Here is a 20,427-nt window from a genome sequence, read left to right as displayed (position 1 = left end):
GACTTGCGTACAAAAAAGTGGTCTAACAACAAAGTTTCTGTTGAATATTTTGCCGAAGAATATGAAACTGCAAACTCAACCTGTTTCAGCCACTCGTCTTTTCGAACAATTTGTTTGATAAAATGATTCATTTGTTGATATTTGTAATTATTTCTACACGCTTTACTTTAGCACGTTCCAATGCTGGTTTCATCATTAGTGGGTATTATGCCATATGTCAACAGTTGTAAAGATTGGTCTACCATTTTTAATAGACTCCCCCACCCCCAGCCTACCCGGGGGTTATTTGTGTCCTCTATTTACTAGAGTCCAAATGAGCCCATTAATATCTTATATCCTCTCCCAGATGGATTTTTGTTCTATTTTAAGACTATTTAATTTCATTTATCCTCAATTTCATTTAAAAAATAGGGTAGACTTATCAGTCTGTTATTCAAAACGGGGATGACTTTTTGGCTACCCCGTTGTCCTTTCTCCCGTATTTCCAATAATTAACGGGATAGGAATCGAGGGAGGGGGTCGAGGGTCAAGGGAAGTATTTACACCCACCCTGTTTGCTGCAATTGCTAAAAAGCACAGCTGAGGCGGAGTGTAGGCCTATGACTGAGGTAGGCTAGGCCTATATATATATCGAAGCAGTTTGGTTCATCTAGGCTAAGTGTTAATGAAAAATCGTGATGATAGACCTGTCTGCAGTAATAATGTATAGTTAACTTGTTCCTACTAGTTTCACATTGCAAATGTTCCCAACCAGTAACCCCCCTTCCTCCTCCCCGCCCTCCCCTCCGCCGCTCCTCGTCTCGCAAATGATGTTATGGTTCATGTATATTTTCATACGACTGTTCTTCATTTCCTTTTTCTGAAATGAATCGTTCGTTTTACTCAAATAGCGCCATCATTTCTTCGAGACCCGTTCTATTTTTCTAAATAATGGGGACATTGTGTCCGATGTGTCTCGTCTACAACAGGACATGCAGCAATAGTTATTGAAACATGCTATCAGCATTCTACCAGTGGAGATTGTAGCAAATACAACAGGCGCGGATCCAGGGGGGTCCAGGGGGTCCGGACCCCCCCTGCTCTTGGCCGAAAAAAAAAAGAGAAAAAAAAAGAGAGAGAAAAAAAGAGAGAGAGAAAAAATAATTAAATTAAACGCCAATTTTAAACATGTAGGACGTCAGAAGGGCGGTTATCCTTACAAGTCAGCCAGGTGTGTCTTTTCCGTCAAATGAACTATAGTGTGCACGCGTGCTACACGTACAAAAAATGCCTAAAAATCTCATTTTTCAGACCGAAAAGTTTCAAAATTGAGGTGGTGTTCGAATTGTTTTGGGCGGTGAGGTGACAGAGCGGTAGGCTGCATAGGATGCGCCGACGAATTCTTCATGAGAGATCGTTTTCTGCGGTGAGAAGGCATAAAACTGTTCTCCGATCAACAATGGGCAAGGAACGTCTCACAGCTCTTGTTCTCATGAACACGTATTATAACACTCATATCGACACTGACGAAGTGGTCCGAAAGTTCATTGAGAAACATCCACGGCGTTTGTTCTCTCCAATCTACCATGAATAGATCATCAATAAAACTAGCTAACTCGTACTGATGCAGATACATTTCGAGTGAGGTTTTGTAGGTGCTTTGAATGGCTAAATTGAAGGGGGTTCCCTGTTGTACTTAAATATCCAAGAATTTCACAATGGATAGAGGGAAACCCACTCCCCTTAGACCCTAGGATCACTGGAGGCCAAACCCCTCACCCTTCCAGAATCCTGGATCCGGCCCTGCATCAAACAGTGGTGACGGAACGGGAGGGGGATTGGTGGCTAAAGGCATTATGATTTTTGTATCATCTCAACTCATCTGATATGTATTACCATATTTCATAGATTGTTTTTTTCTCATCAATTGAGAAATTGCAGACATGAGATCCATATTTTCAGGCTAGGTACATGCAGCTTAGAATACTCGGGAAGTGCCGTTTCCGGCCATCTGAGGGGGGGTTTGTAAAGCCAAAAATTTTCTGGTACGCTCCGCGCCAACTGATGGTGGCGCTCCGCTTAGATAGTCTTTCGATCAGGCGCGGCTGGACCAGTCAGACCCCCCCCCCCCCTGTCAAAAATCCTGCATCCGCCCCTGTACAATCATGGTTGTAGCGAGAACATACAAAGCGTATGGGACAGCGGCCTTTGTGGTAGAAGTTAGCTACCGTCAAAGCGAGCGCTCCCACAATCTCCGCTCAATAAGCATGCGCAGATCGATGACGTGATCTTGCCAGTTAGTCGATTGGTCGGTTAATGTGACTTCTGTACGTATAATGAGGACTGTCCCGCTTTAACTCCATCTCAAGTCATACTTCTCATCAGTGTCTGACCCTACTGAATCAACGTTAAATAAATACATAGTTATGTCAACCATTCCTATCCAAATAAAAAGACCGACTTTTAAGATTGAATTCTTATATTAGGTGTTTATGTTATTTCTTCAACCCTATAGTGCGTATATAGGCCTATGATACGTTCTCCATGTGATTCGGTTAAATGTAGAAGGAAGCAATTACTGCTGTGATTATGAACTTCTGTTTATACTTCCAATGCAGAGTAATACGTACCTTGAACCTGATTAATACTGTGTCAATATAACAAAGATTTGACCAGAAGGAAAAGGAATACAAAATAGATATCACATGTCCAATCTGAGTACATAACCAGGCGACGCGGGCTTACAAACATGTTTGTTTTTACATATATCGATCTATTATATATATCTCCGCCCTGTGATAACCGTTTCAGCTTGATTACTTTGAACTATCATAGAGTCAGCTCGGTATTACAAGAATAATAATAGACTACCCGAAATACATTTCATAATATACCAACTTTTAAGACGGAGTTTTGCGAGGGCGTACATGTAGTATGGACGGTAATAATTCAATCTGCACGATACAGTATCCCTGCACGATGGAACCAACATCAGGTAGTACTATTCTTCTAGTGTATATCATGTCATTACATTTTATGTCTCTACATACAGGCCTAACAATAGCTTTTGCGTTTTAAAGTTGTAGCCTATACATCTCAAATCTCGTACCTTATCGTGAGCAGAGCACAAGTTTAAAGCTATAGTCTGTATTGAATTTCCAACTAAAGCTAGAGGGCAATTTACTGAGCTACGTATCTGTACGCAACCATCCTTACATTAACAGTTCATTATGAGCCACATCATTTACATTCACACCCTTCATGAACTCGCCACTGAACAAAATAACCTTTTCACGTCATTTTACTCCCTTGAGTTTTGACCTCAGTTGCCATGGTTCCCATGTATTTTCACAATATTGAACTTGTCAAGGTTACACCTCCATTCAGCATTTCTCCTTGTAATCATAGCAAAAATCACGTTTAGCTTTCTTTGACCTCCGACCTGTGACCTTTGCTGAAGGTCTTCAAGGCCCAAGTCCATATCACGGCACGCTGTGGTGGAAGATATTTTTGCGATACAAATTATACAAATTATATTTAACCCCGTGAACTTTAACCTCATTTACAATAGTTGTCACATATCTAGGTTACTTAAAATACTCTTTCTGTTAAAGACGTCTGCCAGACTACAAATCAAGCTTTCACTTGAAGTTACAGCAAACATCACTTTGGCAGAGGTTTGACATAAATTCGCATACCAGACACACGCAAACACTGAGAGCTTTTTGTCTCTCTCCCAGATTTTGACTTCCGGCCCCTCTCGGACTTTTCCGTTGGAAAGTTCTTTCAAAACTTCTCCGCAAATTCGAAGGACTTCAAGTGAAAAGGCATCTTCTTACGCCTGATATTATACCAGGGGAGGGAAACTCAAATTTTGGCATTTGAACAATTAATAGCAACAACTGACTTGAGCTCGAACAGCCCAGATATCCCCAGAATACTTTGAAGTCCATCAATTGTATCTGCAAAATGCATTACAAAACAGAGCTAGCATTAATTTAAGGTCCTGGTTTGATTGTGTGTGTGGGGGGGGGAGGGGTGGAGGGTTATTGTAAACATGCAACATGTCTCGTTGTGTCCATCGGCCGTATACGGTAATGTTATTTGCCTATATGTTTTATACATAAATCAAGTAATGATTTAAACAACAGTTGGTTTGCAGTGTTGTTCACGATATCAATACAGTTAATATCATCAATACCCCCATCAACTTATCATTAATATTCCAAGATCATCCAACCTTCACCTCCAAAGATGCATAAAAACATATTTCAATTTTCTGACAACTCGTAATTTGATTATTTAATTATATACCAGCAACACTTTATAGCCACATCTATCAAACTATGCAAGGAAGATTAAACAAAATATTATATGTCGACACGGCGTTCATCAAGTCTGCAATAGAATGTTGAAATGTCAAACCCGGTATCATGTGACCAGGTCACGTGTCTTTTATTCCTAGAATTACTACCAGTAACACTGCGTCTAAACTCTTCAATTGTTGTCGAGAAAGATATCTTGTTGCGATGAGGTTAGATCTATTACAAATTTACCTTGGTCGTTGATCATTCACCTTTTATGTCAGTTTGAAAGATAATTATTCATGCCATCAATGTGAAAACCAAAACCGTTCACCCCTTTTCACTTGGTTAATACAGCTTTAGTAAATCACTCAATGCGATCCAGTTAGCTCGCTTAAGTAATCACAACTAATCAATGCGTAAGTAGACCTTTGAATCCTTGTCAACAGTTTACTTATTCATTAGGGAACTTTTATTCCATTTCCCGTAATGAATAAGTTATATTTAAGAACCAGAGAGAATAAAAAGATTGGTTCGGTGACCGAAACTAATTAAGACTGCAACCATATACGAACATGAGACAGGCAAAATTAGTGTCCTAACCTCTGATAGGAGTGTCTGTTTCTTAGACTGTGGTTGTCTTGTTTTTAACCTGGGTTTTAACTATTAGCTCTGATGACAGAATCATCGGTCAAAGGTCATATGTTTACATTTGGTTGTGTCAAAATAATCAAAGGAAGGTCAGAACTTACATTGCAGTGAGTATACGTTTCTTTCACATTTACTACTAAATGTTTAAATAACACGTTAGTAACGAATGAATGACAAAATCATGTTTTTATTAATTTAGACAATAATATTAATAAAATTATTTAATGTTCTTTAAAATAATTTCAATCATTTATATTCTACGTAACTTTGTGATGTTTCCTTCATAAAATTTCATTTGATGCCTATTGTCACGTAAAGGCTTTAATAATTGTATTTCATTAAATTATGCGTTTTGTGGTAAGTTTCTTCATTAATGAGCTATCACGTCGAATAAGACACCCGTTTTTTTTTCCTGCGTTTAAATATTTTCAATGACTGTTTATCCTAAACAACAACAAGTTGCTAGACACAATGGGTTTTAATAGTCTTTAATCTGGTATTCATCTTTCCGAGAAAAAAAAATTCTGGGAAAAAATATGACGTAAATATTATAGGTAAGCCTATTCGTAGTCTGCGTAATTGTGTAATATCTATAGAAACTCGGCCTTAGTAAGGTAAGGTCGCATCGAAGCAAAACAAAAACAAGGGGCAAGATGGCACTGAAATTGACGTGGAAAATCAGAATACCAGACAGTAGTGAAAGTTAAACTAGTATATTAATCAGATCACTGTATATTTATTTAAGTTTGGAAACTTCAAGGAAAGGCATAAATGTTTTGTTTGTTTGATTGTTACGCACCGGTGTCGGTTTGTTTGTTGTATATGATTTACTTAAACAAGTCTGTCTTCTGATCAGAGAATTAGAACACAACACGAAAGGTTAAAATGAGCATAAATCATCCTCGTTCCGGCCCTGTTTGTAAGCAGTTTCATAAGAATTTCATACAAGAAACGCTGCTGAATTACATGAATGCAGTAGACAGCAAGTAAATTTCTCTGACCCATCTTACAAATACCTTTTGTCCTTGGGCTGAAAAGAACCCCTTGTGACTGGAATCTATGTCACAAAAAGGTCTCTGAAGCGATTTGGCTGTCACCAGCCAAACGGAGACAGAATAATAGAACTTAAAGCCGCTAAAACTGCGGCATGTCACGACCAATCAAGCTGTTTATTTGGAAGTGCTACTGAATCAAAAACCCAGACACTGGAAATGAGAGGCAACTAAGAGATATTTACTTCCTGTAGATTAAACAAGGAACATGTATAAACAAATATCACTCATAGTAACTCATATTCGCTGACAGTGTTAGCGACTATCACGAAACCCGTGATAGCCTAGCTTTCTGCCGATGTAACCACCTATATTTGCGTGTGGATATATATATATACCGTTACATGTTTGTTGCTGATGTAACATGACAAACATCAAGAAGCGAGCGATCTTACTTATTGGTTTGTACATAGCGGAATGTCCTGAGTGATCAAATACATAGGACATTGAGAGAAAATTGAGACCTTTTGCTACCCTGAGATTGTGCTAATGAATTGTTTCTTAAAATAGGTTCGGATATCTGATCAGTTACCTCCAGACAACAGCAAATTCTTTTAGTCATGTGAAACGGCTATCGCGTTTTATAACTGTTTCTCCACTATGTGTTTGACCTACTCAGTAGTGAGTGCATGTAAGCATCTTCAATGACGTGATCGTCCATGCGGGAGGTGTCATCTCTGCATACTTAGAGAATAGTTTAATACTTTTCATCAGGTTACGCATGGAGAAGCGTTCTTTAAACTGTAAGGTATTCAAACTTATCTCAGTCGGCGGTACCAGTTCTACAACGAAGTTTTTTGTCGATGGACGGAAAATATACTCACGGTTAAATGAGGATTTAAATGGACTAGGCTATATATGATGTAGTTACTCTTGACTGTAGTAAACTGAGTATGGAGTATCGGTTAACCAACTAGTCATATCTGGAGGAATAAATTTGTTGCAATATGTGTTCAAAGGGAAAATGCTTAAATCGACGTATTTGTTATGGATATGATGCCATAGCTTCACTTTCGTTCCAAACTCTGTGAACAATGAATGTCTAATGATAAGGAATTTGTGAGGAATAGTTTGAATGGAAAAGAACTACATTAGTACTTTTTGATCGGACGCTCTATTTTCTACCAAGTTACTTCCGTGAATTATCTTTGTTTTATTGTTGATATTGAAAGATAACGCAATCAAGATGATCATGTTGAAATTGTTGCATCGGATGCAACATGTTCACTCATTCGGTAACAACATAGGCAAAGAACAACATAGGTCAGGCGACGGTAAGTAATATCATACATACTGTTTTGTAAAAAGAATGTTACTTCAGATGTAGAAAAGTACACCCCCTCCCCCCCACCCCACCCTCCCCAATTAATCTTCGTCATGGTTTTATTGAGGTATGTTTCAACTCACTAATATGATATACGGCATGATTGTATGTCATATCTACACAGTAAATTCCTCGAACAAAGAGAGGCAATGTTTCGGTCTGGTTCCCTCATTCAGACGTGAACTACAGTTTTATGTTAGTTAAAGTTATAGATCGGGAAAAGGGTAACTTTAAATTATTACAGATTATAATGCGAAAATATAAACAACCAACGGTGTGTATCCAACTTGACTAGGCACTATATTGAGATTAGAAACATTGTGTGGGGGTCTACCGCGTAAGGAAGTTGGAGTATAGAAAATAAAATCTGACATTGAAACTCCTTCAGTCCTTGTATTTCTATCGTTGAATGAGCATCTTGCTGAAACTGGTTAACGGATCAGTCGTTTGGTAGTTTGGTTTTCGTGCCCAGGTTCTTTCCTGGGCGACTTTTTCTTAAAAAGTAACTGGTTAACACTACATAAGTTTCTGTATAGCTTTACAAAATTCAAACTATTTTCATATTATAATAGTTAAATCGCTTTGGTATATCTTGAGGCAGGATTTTATTACTGACATATCTCTTTCTTGAAAAGTGGATCATATCAGGGCAATATTCTCATAAATAATATTCCCATGAAACCAATTATACATTATATAAAATTGATCAAAATTCCTCCTCCATCCCATGTGTTATTAAATGTTAAGGTCACATCTATAGGTAATCTTTGTTTCATTTATGTTAGCTCATGTGCAAAGAGTAGAAACCTTATAATGTATGTTCAAAAACCCTTCAGATATATGTGTGATATGATCTGAACTTCCAGAGCTGTTTGACTACATGCCTCTTTATCTATCTATCTATCTATCTATCTATCTATCAATCTATCGATGAGTCATTCTGAATTAAGCCATATCAAGCTGTTTGCTGAATGCACCACCTACTGGTTGACTTGAAGTGCTCTATAGTCAGCGTGAGATTCCTCGACCCTAATCCCACCAATTAACCCCAGAGATTAATCCAAGCATTATTGACACTTTCCTTTAGCTTTTGACTTTTTTTGGCAATCACAAGTGAGCTCTTCGTTCCATTGTCGATATATGACAGCCATTACTGTGGTTATGCTCTTATTGCATTCAAGGGAAACAGCATATAATTGTTCACCTGTTTGTTCACCCGCCCCCCCCCCCACCCCCCCCCCACCCCCACCCCCACCCCTCTAAAAAAGAAAATTGACAACCAAAGTTTAAGCAGTGGTTATAGCGTCGCTGTCATGGTTTATTCGGATATTTTCATTGTAAGATGTGAAAGTAATATTACGGGGTGTTTTTCTTTGGTTTAAATTTATTGGAGTTAATGAGTAATGTAATAACATGCCTACAAATTTGTACCCATTCTGCGCACACATATACAACTTCGTTTGTTGCTGTTGCGAATAAGAGTAGTATATACCAAACATAATCATATGCAGTCTATATATCTGAGAATTGTAAGTTGCGAGTCGGTACTATCAGTAATGCGAATAGCATTTGTAGGTTATTCAGGAAGAGTAGACACTGCATATAACTAAACTTTATCGTAATGAAGGACAACTTCGATCGGTAGGGAAACTGTGGATTTGCCTGTTTAAAGTTGTTGTCTTGTCATAGTTATCCTTTAATATTTCACGCACTAAAGCCTATTCAAAGAAGTTTTAAGATTTGAAATATCATTCCTATCCATACCCCCCACCCCTCCCCACCCCCAAACCATGCCCATGCGGAATAAAATCATTTTGATGCTGGTTTAGATCGATATTACAGGGAGGTATCATCAAAGACTCATGATGGATTATAATTATGAGCGATATGCCTTAGATATCAACTCAGGATCTTTAATGTCTTCCATAGCTAAGTTTTCTTGACGGTAAAACTTGCAATTTGCAGGAAAACAATATTATAAAGCTAGATTCTATGGGATAAAATATTATAGAAGACGAAATGCAAACCGCAACTCATCTTTATCATTATAAGATGTGGTCATCTTAAGAACATTTTAGTTTTATTTTCAAAGTGGTATTTACCTGTCGGATTTACACCAAATATCTTAAATTATTTTATATGTTTATTAAAAAAAATTATTGTAAAATGTTGTATTATAATTTTTTTACATAAATTAGTTTATTTGATCTCGGTAATCTATAGCAGTTTTACTTTTCGAGTTAAAAATACTCTCCCAATATTTTTCTGTAATTCATTATTCTTTTGTAGTCGTATCACATTATAATGATCCTGAAATCACTTCTGCCAGTGTAGATTCATTGAATTAACTGAATATCGAATTGCACAATCCAACAACGTTCAACGCACGACATATTTTATACTGTAAACATAATTCACTCAAATATTCGGGAACATTTGATTTAGTAATTAATCGTTACACCTATACACCTCTAATGAATCATGCAAGGGAGGGGAGGGGGGATGAGCAGTATCTCGTAAGGTCATCCCTTAAATTTAAGTAAGGTCAACCAACTAAGTACATAAATGTGAGGTATAAAGCTTATCTGTTGCAAGATTTTTCCCAATTATTTCAATTAAATGTTCAGAGATAGTAAAATAATGATTTAGTATTTATCCTTATATTTTTCTCATATTTTTACATTATTCATAAGTTGTTTTGAATGAATCTGGTCATCAATAATTTACACGATAATATGGTAGGTTTTTGTTCTTTCTATAGATAACCTTATTGCTGGACTTGATTCGTTACGCGTATTGATATACTGACAAGTTAAAGACAACATTCTGTTATCGCTTCTCGGTCATAATTGGCTAATATCATGTGTAGCATTAATGTTCCCCTTGTAGGAGATTCGTGATACACACCTGACGTTGATCACACATTCACAGCCTCTATACAAGAGGGCCTGGGGTTGAGAGCGGATAAGTCGGTTCGTTGTTTGGTTTTTTTCGTGCCTAGGTTCTTTTTTTGGGTGACTTTTAAGCCGGTAGCCGAATTTAGGGCTAGATTAGGTCTTTTTGTTCACGCTGCTATACCATAGAGTATCAGCAGTCACTGAAGTAATAAGCTTTCCCATGGCAGATAATTCAAACTCATAAACCGAATCCAAGTTCCCTTCTTTGCCTATTAAGGTCGTTATATAACATTACGTAACATTTATACACATTATATAGGAGTGGCGTTCTATACATGGGAATTCTGTGGAGATGTCAATTTCCTTTACCGTACATTTTTTCGTATGTGCTCAATGCTTATAGCCAAACATAAATGCAGTTATGTCTGATAAAGACATGACACGTATATATCATAAGAATAATTCTCCGAAGAATTAAGAATGAATTAAATTCCCAGGTACGTTTACTTGTTATAGAAAATCCCAAGGGTTGTTTAACTTACAATAGCTCATTTGGAAACCCTATTCTTCTGAAGATATTAGATGAAGCCAGCTGATGGCAAGCCTTGTGTTTCGTCGTTGACATTCGTCTAGAAATATCTGTATTTCTGAATCATGTGTGTTGAAAATAAAACATCCAATTAAATACCCAAAAAAGAGGTACCTGAGTTACCGCATAATACAGACTACCCCACCATATGCCTCCTTCCCTGTTTGGAAATAAAAACCCATGCATGCAATCGTAATTGTAGCGCCATTTCTGTGAATACTATCACAATAACGGTGGCGTTTTGTCTTGTCTGGTCAGAGTTGAGTGGCAGTGATCGATGATATGTTATAATAGGAGGATCACTGCAGTATAGACAGTCTGTTCTTATTTGATGCAAGTTTTACCAAGTAGCAGCAAAGCTGTAGACACGTCCCGACTTTTGACTTGTTGTAATCAAATTATATAAGCATAATCTATATGTAGTAAACAACAAACACAGAAGCATATATAGAACCTGTATATTTTACTCTCAGAACAGCATTGTCTGATGGAAAGTTGATTTGAACCGCTGATTCAGTGTCAGATCGGTAAGAGGCAGAATGGAACGAAGTTCTCAGCCTTTACCCTGTGCCCAGATGACAACTAATTTGCTTCATGGCAGGCCAATTGTCTCATAAATGCATCACCTTACTATATGTGAGCTAGTCAATAATCATATGTCCAGATTTGAATAAATCCAATAAAGACACTATATAAACTATATTAATATGGTATGACATAGGTTTCCTTTCCATCTAGGACGAGTTTTACCATTAGTGCAGTCTCTATTCCTGGCACTACAACACTGGGAAGCAGTGAGACTACAGTACTATTTTTTCTCGTCTCCCCTAACGTGACAAACTATACGAAGATTGTAATGAAATTGGTCTATCATTACTGTTAAGACTCTATAGTTAATTTCCTTATGACAATCAGTTTATGGTGATCAAAGCCTCAATCAGTCATTGGAATGTCGTATATATACTAATGATTACCTTTATTAATATCATAATCTTTCATGATAAGGTTAACAGCGGGGCCTGGCTTCCTAATCAAATCCACGGAGATCTATGTCGATGACGCAATACATTGTTTTGAGCTGACCTTGTCAGGTGTTATCATACTTAAACGGCTATAGGATAGATAATGTGTCTAAAAACATAATCGGCTAATGTAATCAACCAACTTCACATCAGAAACTGATGAAATTAAGCCCAAGCTTCAAACAGCTGCAAATAAATTTTAAAAATTAAATTGGAAATTTTGCATAAAATTTGTGGGATACAAATTTTCTGTTTGTAGATGAAATAATCTGTGACTCTCTCATTAAGAGAAATGGAAAAGATGAAATGACATTTATTTTATTTCTTATTCGAATAAGGAGTATCCAAGTAGCAAACTGCAGCACAAGTATAGCATATACGCCAATAAGTTTGTTTGTAACTGTCGTACCGTTGTTTTAATGTATGTTGACGTATCTCGTAAAAAGATGTATACTCTAGATTTATATGTTTATTGATCCATTGTAAGTCTCCCCGACACATTTCAAATACGGCACCAATTGGCCCAAATGAATGGATTACTTAACAAGATTGGTTAAACCAACCGCTCTCTTGTTGTCCTGAAAAGGAAAACTGTGAACAGCACCCCATAGAAAACATGTGACAGTCGAAGCGTCTCAACGGGGCCCAAATAATAGCAATGAAAACACACAGAAGCTCGTTAAAATAGTTCTGTCTTTAGCATATAAGCTTTAAGAAACATTTCGTCTTGTCGCTACCATACCTTTTTTCTGTGTTGTTGATAATCTCAAAAGACCTTAGCTATTCACACATGCCGGTAGGAGGGTGATTTTCTCTTTTATAAAGTAGCCATCTAATCCTTATCGAGATAATTTTGCTGGAGGTCGATCAATTGAGATAACATTACTTTCTACTGAAGGACTTCCTCACATTATTTCGTTATCCCTTTACGATGAAGTGGAAGCCATCAAGTAAGATGTAGATATGTAGAAAGGAATCGGGGTTAACAAAGATAATCTGTCTACAACATATACGCAAATGACACAATGTACTTTGAGGCAACATTCTCAGTCCATCTGTTTTAATAAGCAGATGAATGTTATAGGAATGCTGATACTACAAAGACCAGAACTCAATGCTGGTATTTGCATTGTGTTGCATGCTGCGATTTTCATCTTGGCCTGCCGTGTCAACCGGGCCCAGTTACGAAGACAAACACCGTTATAGGAGAAGCAAGTTTATCAAATCATCTCGCTTAGGAATTCTAACTATGAGCTTATAATGTCCAATAGTGTTACATTCGCTGGGAATTACTAGCATTAAGTGCAATGAATGGCCGGACCGTACCCCCTCTTAAAGCTTGGACGGCTTTGTAAAGGTGTGACGTCAGTGGACCCCCCCCCCCAGTTTAACAATCAGATCACAACTGTACTTGTTACTTTAGACGGTATCTCTGGTTATATCTATTTTTTGTGGTGTTGGGTGTTTTGTGGTGTTGGAGGTGTTTTTTGTGGTGTTGGAGGTGTCTTACTGACAGTTAGTATTCTTTATCCATGCGTTCTCGTTTGTATCGTAGCGTGTGAAGGGCCTCGCTAGATTTGCCTGGTTAATAAATGCAAACACGAAATCCATAAACCCCATGAGCATCATTCATAAATCATAGCAATGCGAAACATGAATTACAAAGTTAACGAACATGTCATTTTCTTTCGAGCCCCATGTCTAAACTCACAAATTGAAACAATGAGTAATGTACATGTGAGTTAAGCAAGGAGAGAGAGATGGATAGAGGTAAGAAGGGGGAGGAATGTGGGGACCTGACGTTTTGTCATATGTATGATGTCATAGAGCCACAAGAAATTCGGACTTTATTAAGTTGTTTTCCATTTTATTATACTGTGCATAACATCAGTGTGAAGTGTTGTTGTGATATCATCTTCACTAACCGTAAACATATCTATGATTACCTAATATTTTACCGAATTTGTGTTATCCTTTCTTTTTAAACGAGACATCCCATTTTCACCTCAAACCAAAAATCTTACCGCGACATGTAGGAATGATAGTAATTGGGCCCTTAGTGCTGGGAGCGACACTTTGATGGCCTTAGGGCTGGGAGCCACACTTTGATGGCCTTAGGGCTGGGAGCCACACTTTGATGGCCCTAATTTCATATCAGTATCTTGTTCTTATCTCTTGAGATAAAAGTTTGGAGATAATTAATTATTGGAAAGAGCAAAGAACTATGGCCTGACCGGATTCGCACCAGTGAAGCCCAGGGCTCTATACATACTGATGTATCCAATCTTTAGCTTACTTATTTAATAATTAATGTTTGTCGGATAAACACTTGTTTAGTCCAAGTACTGGGGACAAAGGGAGTGTCTGTCATGTTTTTACAACGAATGTCCTTCAAAAACAAGACACATTCACAAAATCTACCGATCTTTAGAAAATTCACATTTTCGTGATACCACACATACTAGCTTGCAGAGTGCATGAAATGTACGTCTATGTTTTTAACACAGTCAACGTTTGCAACACCATCATCCCATTAAGAACATCTACATTATTATTAATGCAAAATGTGTTGTTGTAAACAATTTCACCTTAGATAATATGACCTTTGCAATTCTTGTCACTGGTTAGCCATGACGGTTGTTTACCTTCGGTATCTTCAAAGAATTTTGTTAATAAAGTAGGATTTACATTTAAAGAACTGGCTAACATAATTGCAACGAACGGTTAACGTCTTTTGATAGCATTCTGATTGGCTGCTTTCAGAACAAGTCCAGCTTTTGTGGAGTGTGGAAGTAAACAAAATCCCCCCCCCCCATTTTTTGTTGTCGGTAAAGAGACAAGATTCAATGAATGTTTCCTTTTCATTGAAACTACAAACCATATCCATTTCTTTACAGATGGTTTCACAGTCCTCACACAAGCTTTCAGAGAACTCTATACACGAGGACACTTTGTATCATATAACAAAGATTTAACCCGTATACAAATCAAATCAGAGAATGCCGTCTTGGAAAATCTTTAATTTCACTGCATGATATGTTGCTAACATATAGGCCTTTGGACAATAAATATTATACATGAATAAACAAAGACTAGATCATGTTTGTATATTCAGCTTCGTAGCCAGGTCCGGGCATAATGTGCAGTTCCGCAACCCCCCCCCCCCCCCCACCTGCACCGTTATACTCGTAAACTGTCAACAACTAATGTGGCATATATACAACACTTGCTGTATTACATGCCGTTAATTAAGCGAGTAACTAATTAAGGTAAAATGTAGTATCTAATTTAATATTTTTGAAATACTAGCGCATGTATTATACAGTGAGCCATGAAAGGAACTTGTGAAAAGAAGTCCCCGATTAATCTTTAAAATATAACTCACATGGGCCCATTTCTCAAAATATTTTTGAAGAAAAATAAATTTGAGGAGAGCTATTTCATTCATTAAAATCAGTCCGGCCCACCGCAGGGTTGCGTCCGGCCCGCCAGAGATGCTCTACGGTTCGAAATTTTAGTGAGCAGATTTATTGATAACAATTTGAAGCTAAATAATCAATCATTCGAACCTTCTGGGTCCAAAAAACTGCATACAGGTCAGTTTGTGTGACACTCTCTCAGCGGAGGGGGGGGGGGGGGCGGCTGAACTTATCTGTTTTATCAGGAAGGAAAATAAATCAGTGCGCTCCGCGCGCAGTGCTCACATTTTGTTGCCTTGGCTTCGGGCAAAAAATCGAAAAATCGAGCGTAGGGTTCATGCGACCCCCTCCTTCATCATAATCATTTCATGTGGCCCTCCTCTGCAAAAGGTTGGACAACCCTGGTCTAGGGCGTTAAAAGGCTTTCAGTGACATCAACCCTTCATTTATTGCAGAAGAGAGTTTAAACTGTAGCTCGATCAGTTGGTGGTATTGTTTACCTTAATTTTAATATACCTGTCAAACCTTAAAACCTCAACAATAATGAACCATAACGCTACCCTGCCCTATTTGTTCGAAACTGATTTAGAAAAACAAAGGGTCTGACATATTGTACAATCCTTTTGACCTTTGTAAGGTCATCATAGGGCTTAGTCACAAGTAAACACAATTAAAATCTTATAAAACCATTCAAGTGATAAGATAAGGCGTTTTTCCTTTTCATCCCTTAAGCTTCCTTCTCTTCTTCTGGTTAAATCTGCTAATCTTCGAACCTGATTTGTTGTTATCTCCAAAGAGAGAGCCACCGGTTTACACTTATCACAGTTTGAAAGGCTGGTATAAAGCAAGACAAAACAAGAATTAACATATTTGTGAACTGGTAGAATGTCAACAAGTATAACCTTCTTTCGATGTAGATACAGTTAGCAGTCAATTATTAGATTGAGGAAAGATTGAAAAATATAATAACAGCTACTTTCCAGTAAAATAGAGGGACTTAATTTTGTCAGAATTCCTTTTGTAAACAAAATGTTATAAGCCATGCAGACGGGGGGGCTAAAGGGGAAGGGGGTGTCGTACACAATGAAGGCTGATTAGGACTAATTCATATTACTTCTTTTCGAATGTATATTTAACCATATTCCATAAGTTGTCAGCCTAGGACCAATGAACAACAACATTAGAAGAAAAAAACAATCTATTCTTTACCGACCAGAGCTATAACCACCATGAAATGTAATTTCCGCCTCATGATTCAGTTGGCGACGACCATTGATGAAAACATTAACTTAATACGATATGGCGCCATCTATTCACTGCAACAATCCATACATATATGTTTTCTGTAATGTTTTATATTCAGTGGTTACTGCAGTTTTATATGAACTATGTATATGATCCTTTCGCGTAAAGGACAATGTAAGAATAATTGTTTCAGGGAGTGCTGCTAAAAATGTGAAGCACATAAGCAAAATAGAAAACTATGGATTGTTTAAACCAATTTGGTTGTTTTCCTTTAAAACAATATATTAACCTTTTTAATCAATTAGATATGCATGGACATTAAGGAACTTCTCGTTCATTTATCCTTGCATTACAATGTATATTGCCACCCCCCCCCGTTTGTTGATTCAAAACATGACAAGCAAGCTGTAAATGTGGTTTACAAATAATGGTCACACCCACGTGATCATTTATTATCTAACAAAAACAAATCACTGTAAAAGAAAATATTATCTATAGAAAAATAAGACAAATCAGGAAAACAGTATGAAATAAAAGTTTTCTACGAGGCTTTATTTGTGTGAATCATATCCTGAAGTTAAAAACATTCCTCCTTAAATATGTATTCTTTATAGTCTCTTTAGTGTGAATCTATTAAAAAGGAATAAGAATCCATTATGTGAACATTCAAACACGCAGCCGTGATCATAATCTAGGTATAAGAAGACAGTAAACAATTGAATATTAGTGGCATGTTACACCTACATGAAATGTATTTATGTAACTACTAAACGGTAACCTCAGAATCTTGCAACGTATATGTTATTCTGTGAAGTCTGCATTAATGTTTTATTAGTAAAATATTAGTTTTAGTGGCAACTACCAAGAGTCCCGACGGCGTTTGCTATGAACATCACTTATCCCCCCCCAACAATCACCCCCCCCCCCATTCAGGTACTTAAGTTGATTCAAATTGTTCTTGAATCTTCGATATAATTGAAGCAGCGTTAATGAGTGACAGCCCCTTCCGTGCCTGACACCAGTACTTTACGACTATATATGCCTACATACAATCGGTAACATATACAATTATATACCAATGTTCAAATCACATCCTTCGGCAAGACGGATCGGATAGGTTTATTCTATGATATAATTGCAAAATCTGAATTATGCAAACCTAGTTTAATTAATTTGGTCGTGGCAATAGATATACGTTGGGTTTTATTCACATTGAAGTTTGATATAGTTGCTCTTAAGCTTCTTCTGAGGACGGATTTACTGCATACATCGTAAATCACACAGAGTTAATTGGTCGGATGTAGAAAAGTACGTTGAAAATACTATGATTTGATAGGACGTGGTTGAATTGAGGCAAGAAAGTTGTAATGAGAGGCAAGTTGATCTCTCCTGGTGGAGAATGTCACGTGACAATCTCGTGCTTGATGTAATACTGTAGTGCAGTGTGGAATATCTACTATGCAAGGAGCATATGCGATATCATTTCCAAAACACGTGCTTTGCTTACCAATCATATAGTTTAATGTCAATAAAATGTTTTCAAACTGAAAGAGAAACGAATCAGGCATTTTAATCGGAAAACTAAAGTGATTATGATATCTAGGATTTGGTAAAATTGTTGATAACATTTATGGATAAAGATTACATATAGGCCTATACCGTTAAAATATGTCGCTTTGGCATGTTTTACCTTTTCTTTTGACATGGACATGGGACGCCACTGAGCTGAGAGGTATTAAAATATTTATAGTTATCATTTGTTTAATGATCAACAAGCCTTCTTAATTCTTACTTCTAACCACAGTAATATTGATCGTGTATATGGATCGTGGGTTTACCGCGATACGCCCCTTGTCTCTTAAGTGAACATACATCCAGCTATTTTAAGGTCCCGAAATAATTTTCCTTCAATAAGATACATTCTAGTTAATTTAACCACATCTGAGGATCTTGAATGGCTCTACTGATACGGAACTAAGACCTCAGGCACGAAAGAACCAACTCGTGTGCAGGTAAAGGAAAATCGAATCTTCTCAATTGTGTGTTGCTGTTGTTTTTTATCCATTGTAAGTTGCTTACTGCGTTGATGCACGTCTAAGTTACTATCCCTTTGAGCAGTGTTTCGCTAAGACTGTGAAAGCTTGTACAAATTAGAAGGAAAAGATTGCTTTGATCTGCCTATATGAAATCATCCAAACTACAGGACGATTCCGACTTGAAAGTGGATTAACACAGGTTACCTTTATCCCCAAGGAGGTTTATGTGTACGCTGTATAGTTATATTGTAAGAACTTTAGACACGGTGCCTTCATTACCCGCTAAGAAAGGTCGAAGCCGGAATTTGTTGATTCTTTTTTTCAAATCCAGACACGTTTTAATTCTCTCTATTATGGAAACATACGTTGTGGAGTATTTTATATAAATCGGAGGCTTTTAGATATCTCAGCATATATAAAGATAGATATCTTTATAGGTAAGTATCATTTTAATCTCAAATTTTGTTTATGCATGGTTTGGTTTTTAGTTGAGCTTTGATTGACATTATTGAGCACGGCGCTGAGCAGTGTCTATTAAATACATAATTCCAGAGGCTCCAGTTCGGTTCGAGGGGATGTGGTTATCTAATTAAGTCTACACATTTATAAAAACAAATCCCTATTTCTCCTAGATTAATGGAACTGGCCCGAAGGTAACTTATCGATGATCTAAATGATCCTCAATGCAATCAATCAAAGTAACAGAATGAGCTATGGTTTATTACGTCATGAATGTGATTTGTATAATGGAATCTATAAACAAGATTTTTCGAGCAGGCCATCCATCATAAGATGTGATATTTAGGGCTAGTCCATCTAAAATGAGCAATGATTCTGGAGAAAAGAGACAGAGGTCTAATTTGACACTCTCGTTTTATGACTGTTCCATATTGCGATGCAAAAATAATAATCTAAGATATGATTTATAGAACTACACATTTATAACATTGGGGTTTTTGGTCTGTGTTTCAGCCACACAATACGAGAAAGTTTTTCATTTCTTTCTTATCATAAATGTAGCATGTTATTCTAAATTATCAGCTTTATCTTTGTTTATAAACATTGAATTCCAAGCGTGATGTCATGATTTATAGACTCTTCTCATAATCGGGAGAATGGACAGTACATAGGCTACCAAGTACAAGTTAAAATTAAGGTTAACGTGTTATTTTAAGAAATGCTACAGTGTGGTTTTGTCTTATGACTGTAATGCGCTAAAGCAAGATATTAATAATACCAGGGGCGAATTGATGGTACCGGTTTACCGGGTCGGAGTCGGTGGCGCCGCTGGGTCCGACGTGGCAAAGGGCACTAAGTTTGCTTTTGGTCATAACAAATGCTGGTTTCATCCAACGTGCAAGAACGGTGCGCCATTAGTCTGAATGACCAAGTGCCACCGGTTATAATGCCACCGAGCTGGTAACAATGTATGCCTCAGACCGACTCTGGGTAATACCTTGTATTTTAATTAATGTTGCAAAACTCCCGGACATAATCAATATATTAAGTTACATATATTACAATAACCATGATTTTCGCCCAGAGCCATATCGGCTTGGCCGAACCATACAGTATATAAGCATATCGTATATAGAACCATAGAGTATACATAACTGTAGAGTATATATAACCATAGAGTATAAATATAACCATATATTATATATATAACCATATATTTTACATAACCACCATAAAGTATATATAACCATCATAGAGAATATATAACCATGCATCATATAGTATATATAACCACAGAGTATAAATAACCATCATAGAGTATATATATATAACCATAGAGTATATAACCATAGAGCATATATAACCATCATAAGAGTATTTATAAAATCATCATAGAGTATTTACATAACCATAGAGTAAAGATAACCATACAGTAAATATATAATCATAG

General features: G+C 37.0%; 1 protein-coding gene across 10 annotated transcripts in view; it reads left to right on the top strand.

The window, feature by feature from the left end:
• Nucleotides 1-20,427, top strand: part of LOC139960817 (pleckstrin homology domain-containing family G member 7-like) — a 142,364-nt gene that overhangs the window by 62,615 nt on the left and 59,322 nt on the right. The window contains exon 1 of one of the 10 annotated variants that reach the window (XM_071959392.1): nt 4,512-4,702. The exons of 3 other annotated variants lie outside the window; for them this stretch is intronic. In XM_071959392.1, coding sequence (XP_071815493.1) covers nt 4,699-4,702 — 4 coding nt within the window. In that variant the 5' untranslated portion in view covers nt 4,512-4,698. Of the gene's footprint in view, nt 1-4,511; nt 4,703-6,418; nt 7,261-18,554; nt 18,956-20,427 lie in introns of those variants that run through there. 6 more of the 10 variants (XM_071959391.1, XM_071959389.1, XM_071959385.1 and 3 more) reach the window with 6 other exon arrangements.

Source organism: Apostichopus japonicus, chromosome 20 (genome assembly GCF_037975245.1).
Source record: "Apostichopus japonicus isolate 1M-3 chromosome 20, ASM3797524v1, whole genome shotgun sequence".
NCBI lineage: Eukaryota > Metazoa > Echinodermata > Holothuroidea > Aspidochirotida > Stichopodidae > Apostichopus > Apostichopus japonicus.
This window is presented reverse-complemented; position numbering and strand designations above follow the sequence as displayed.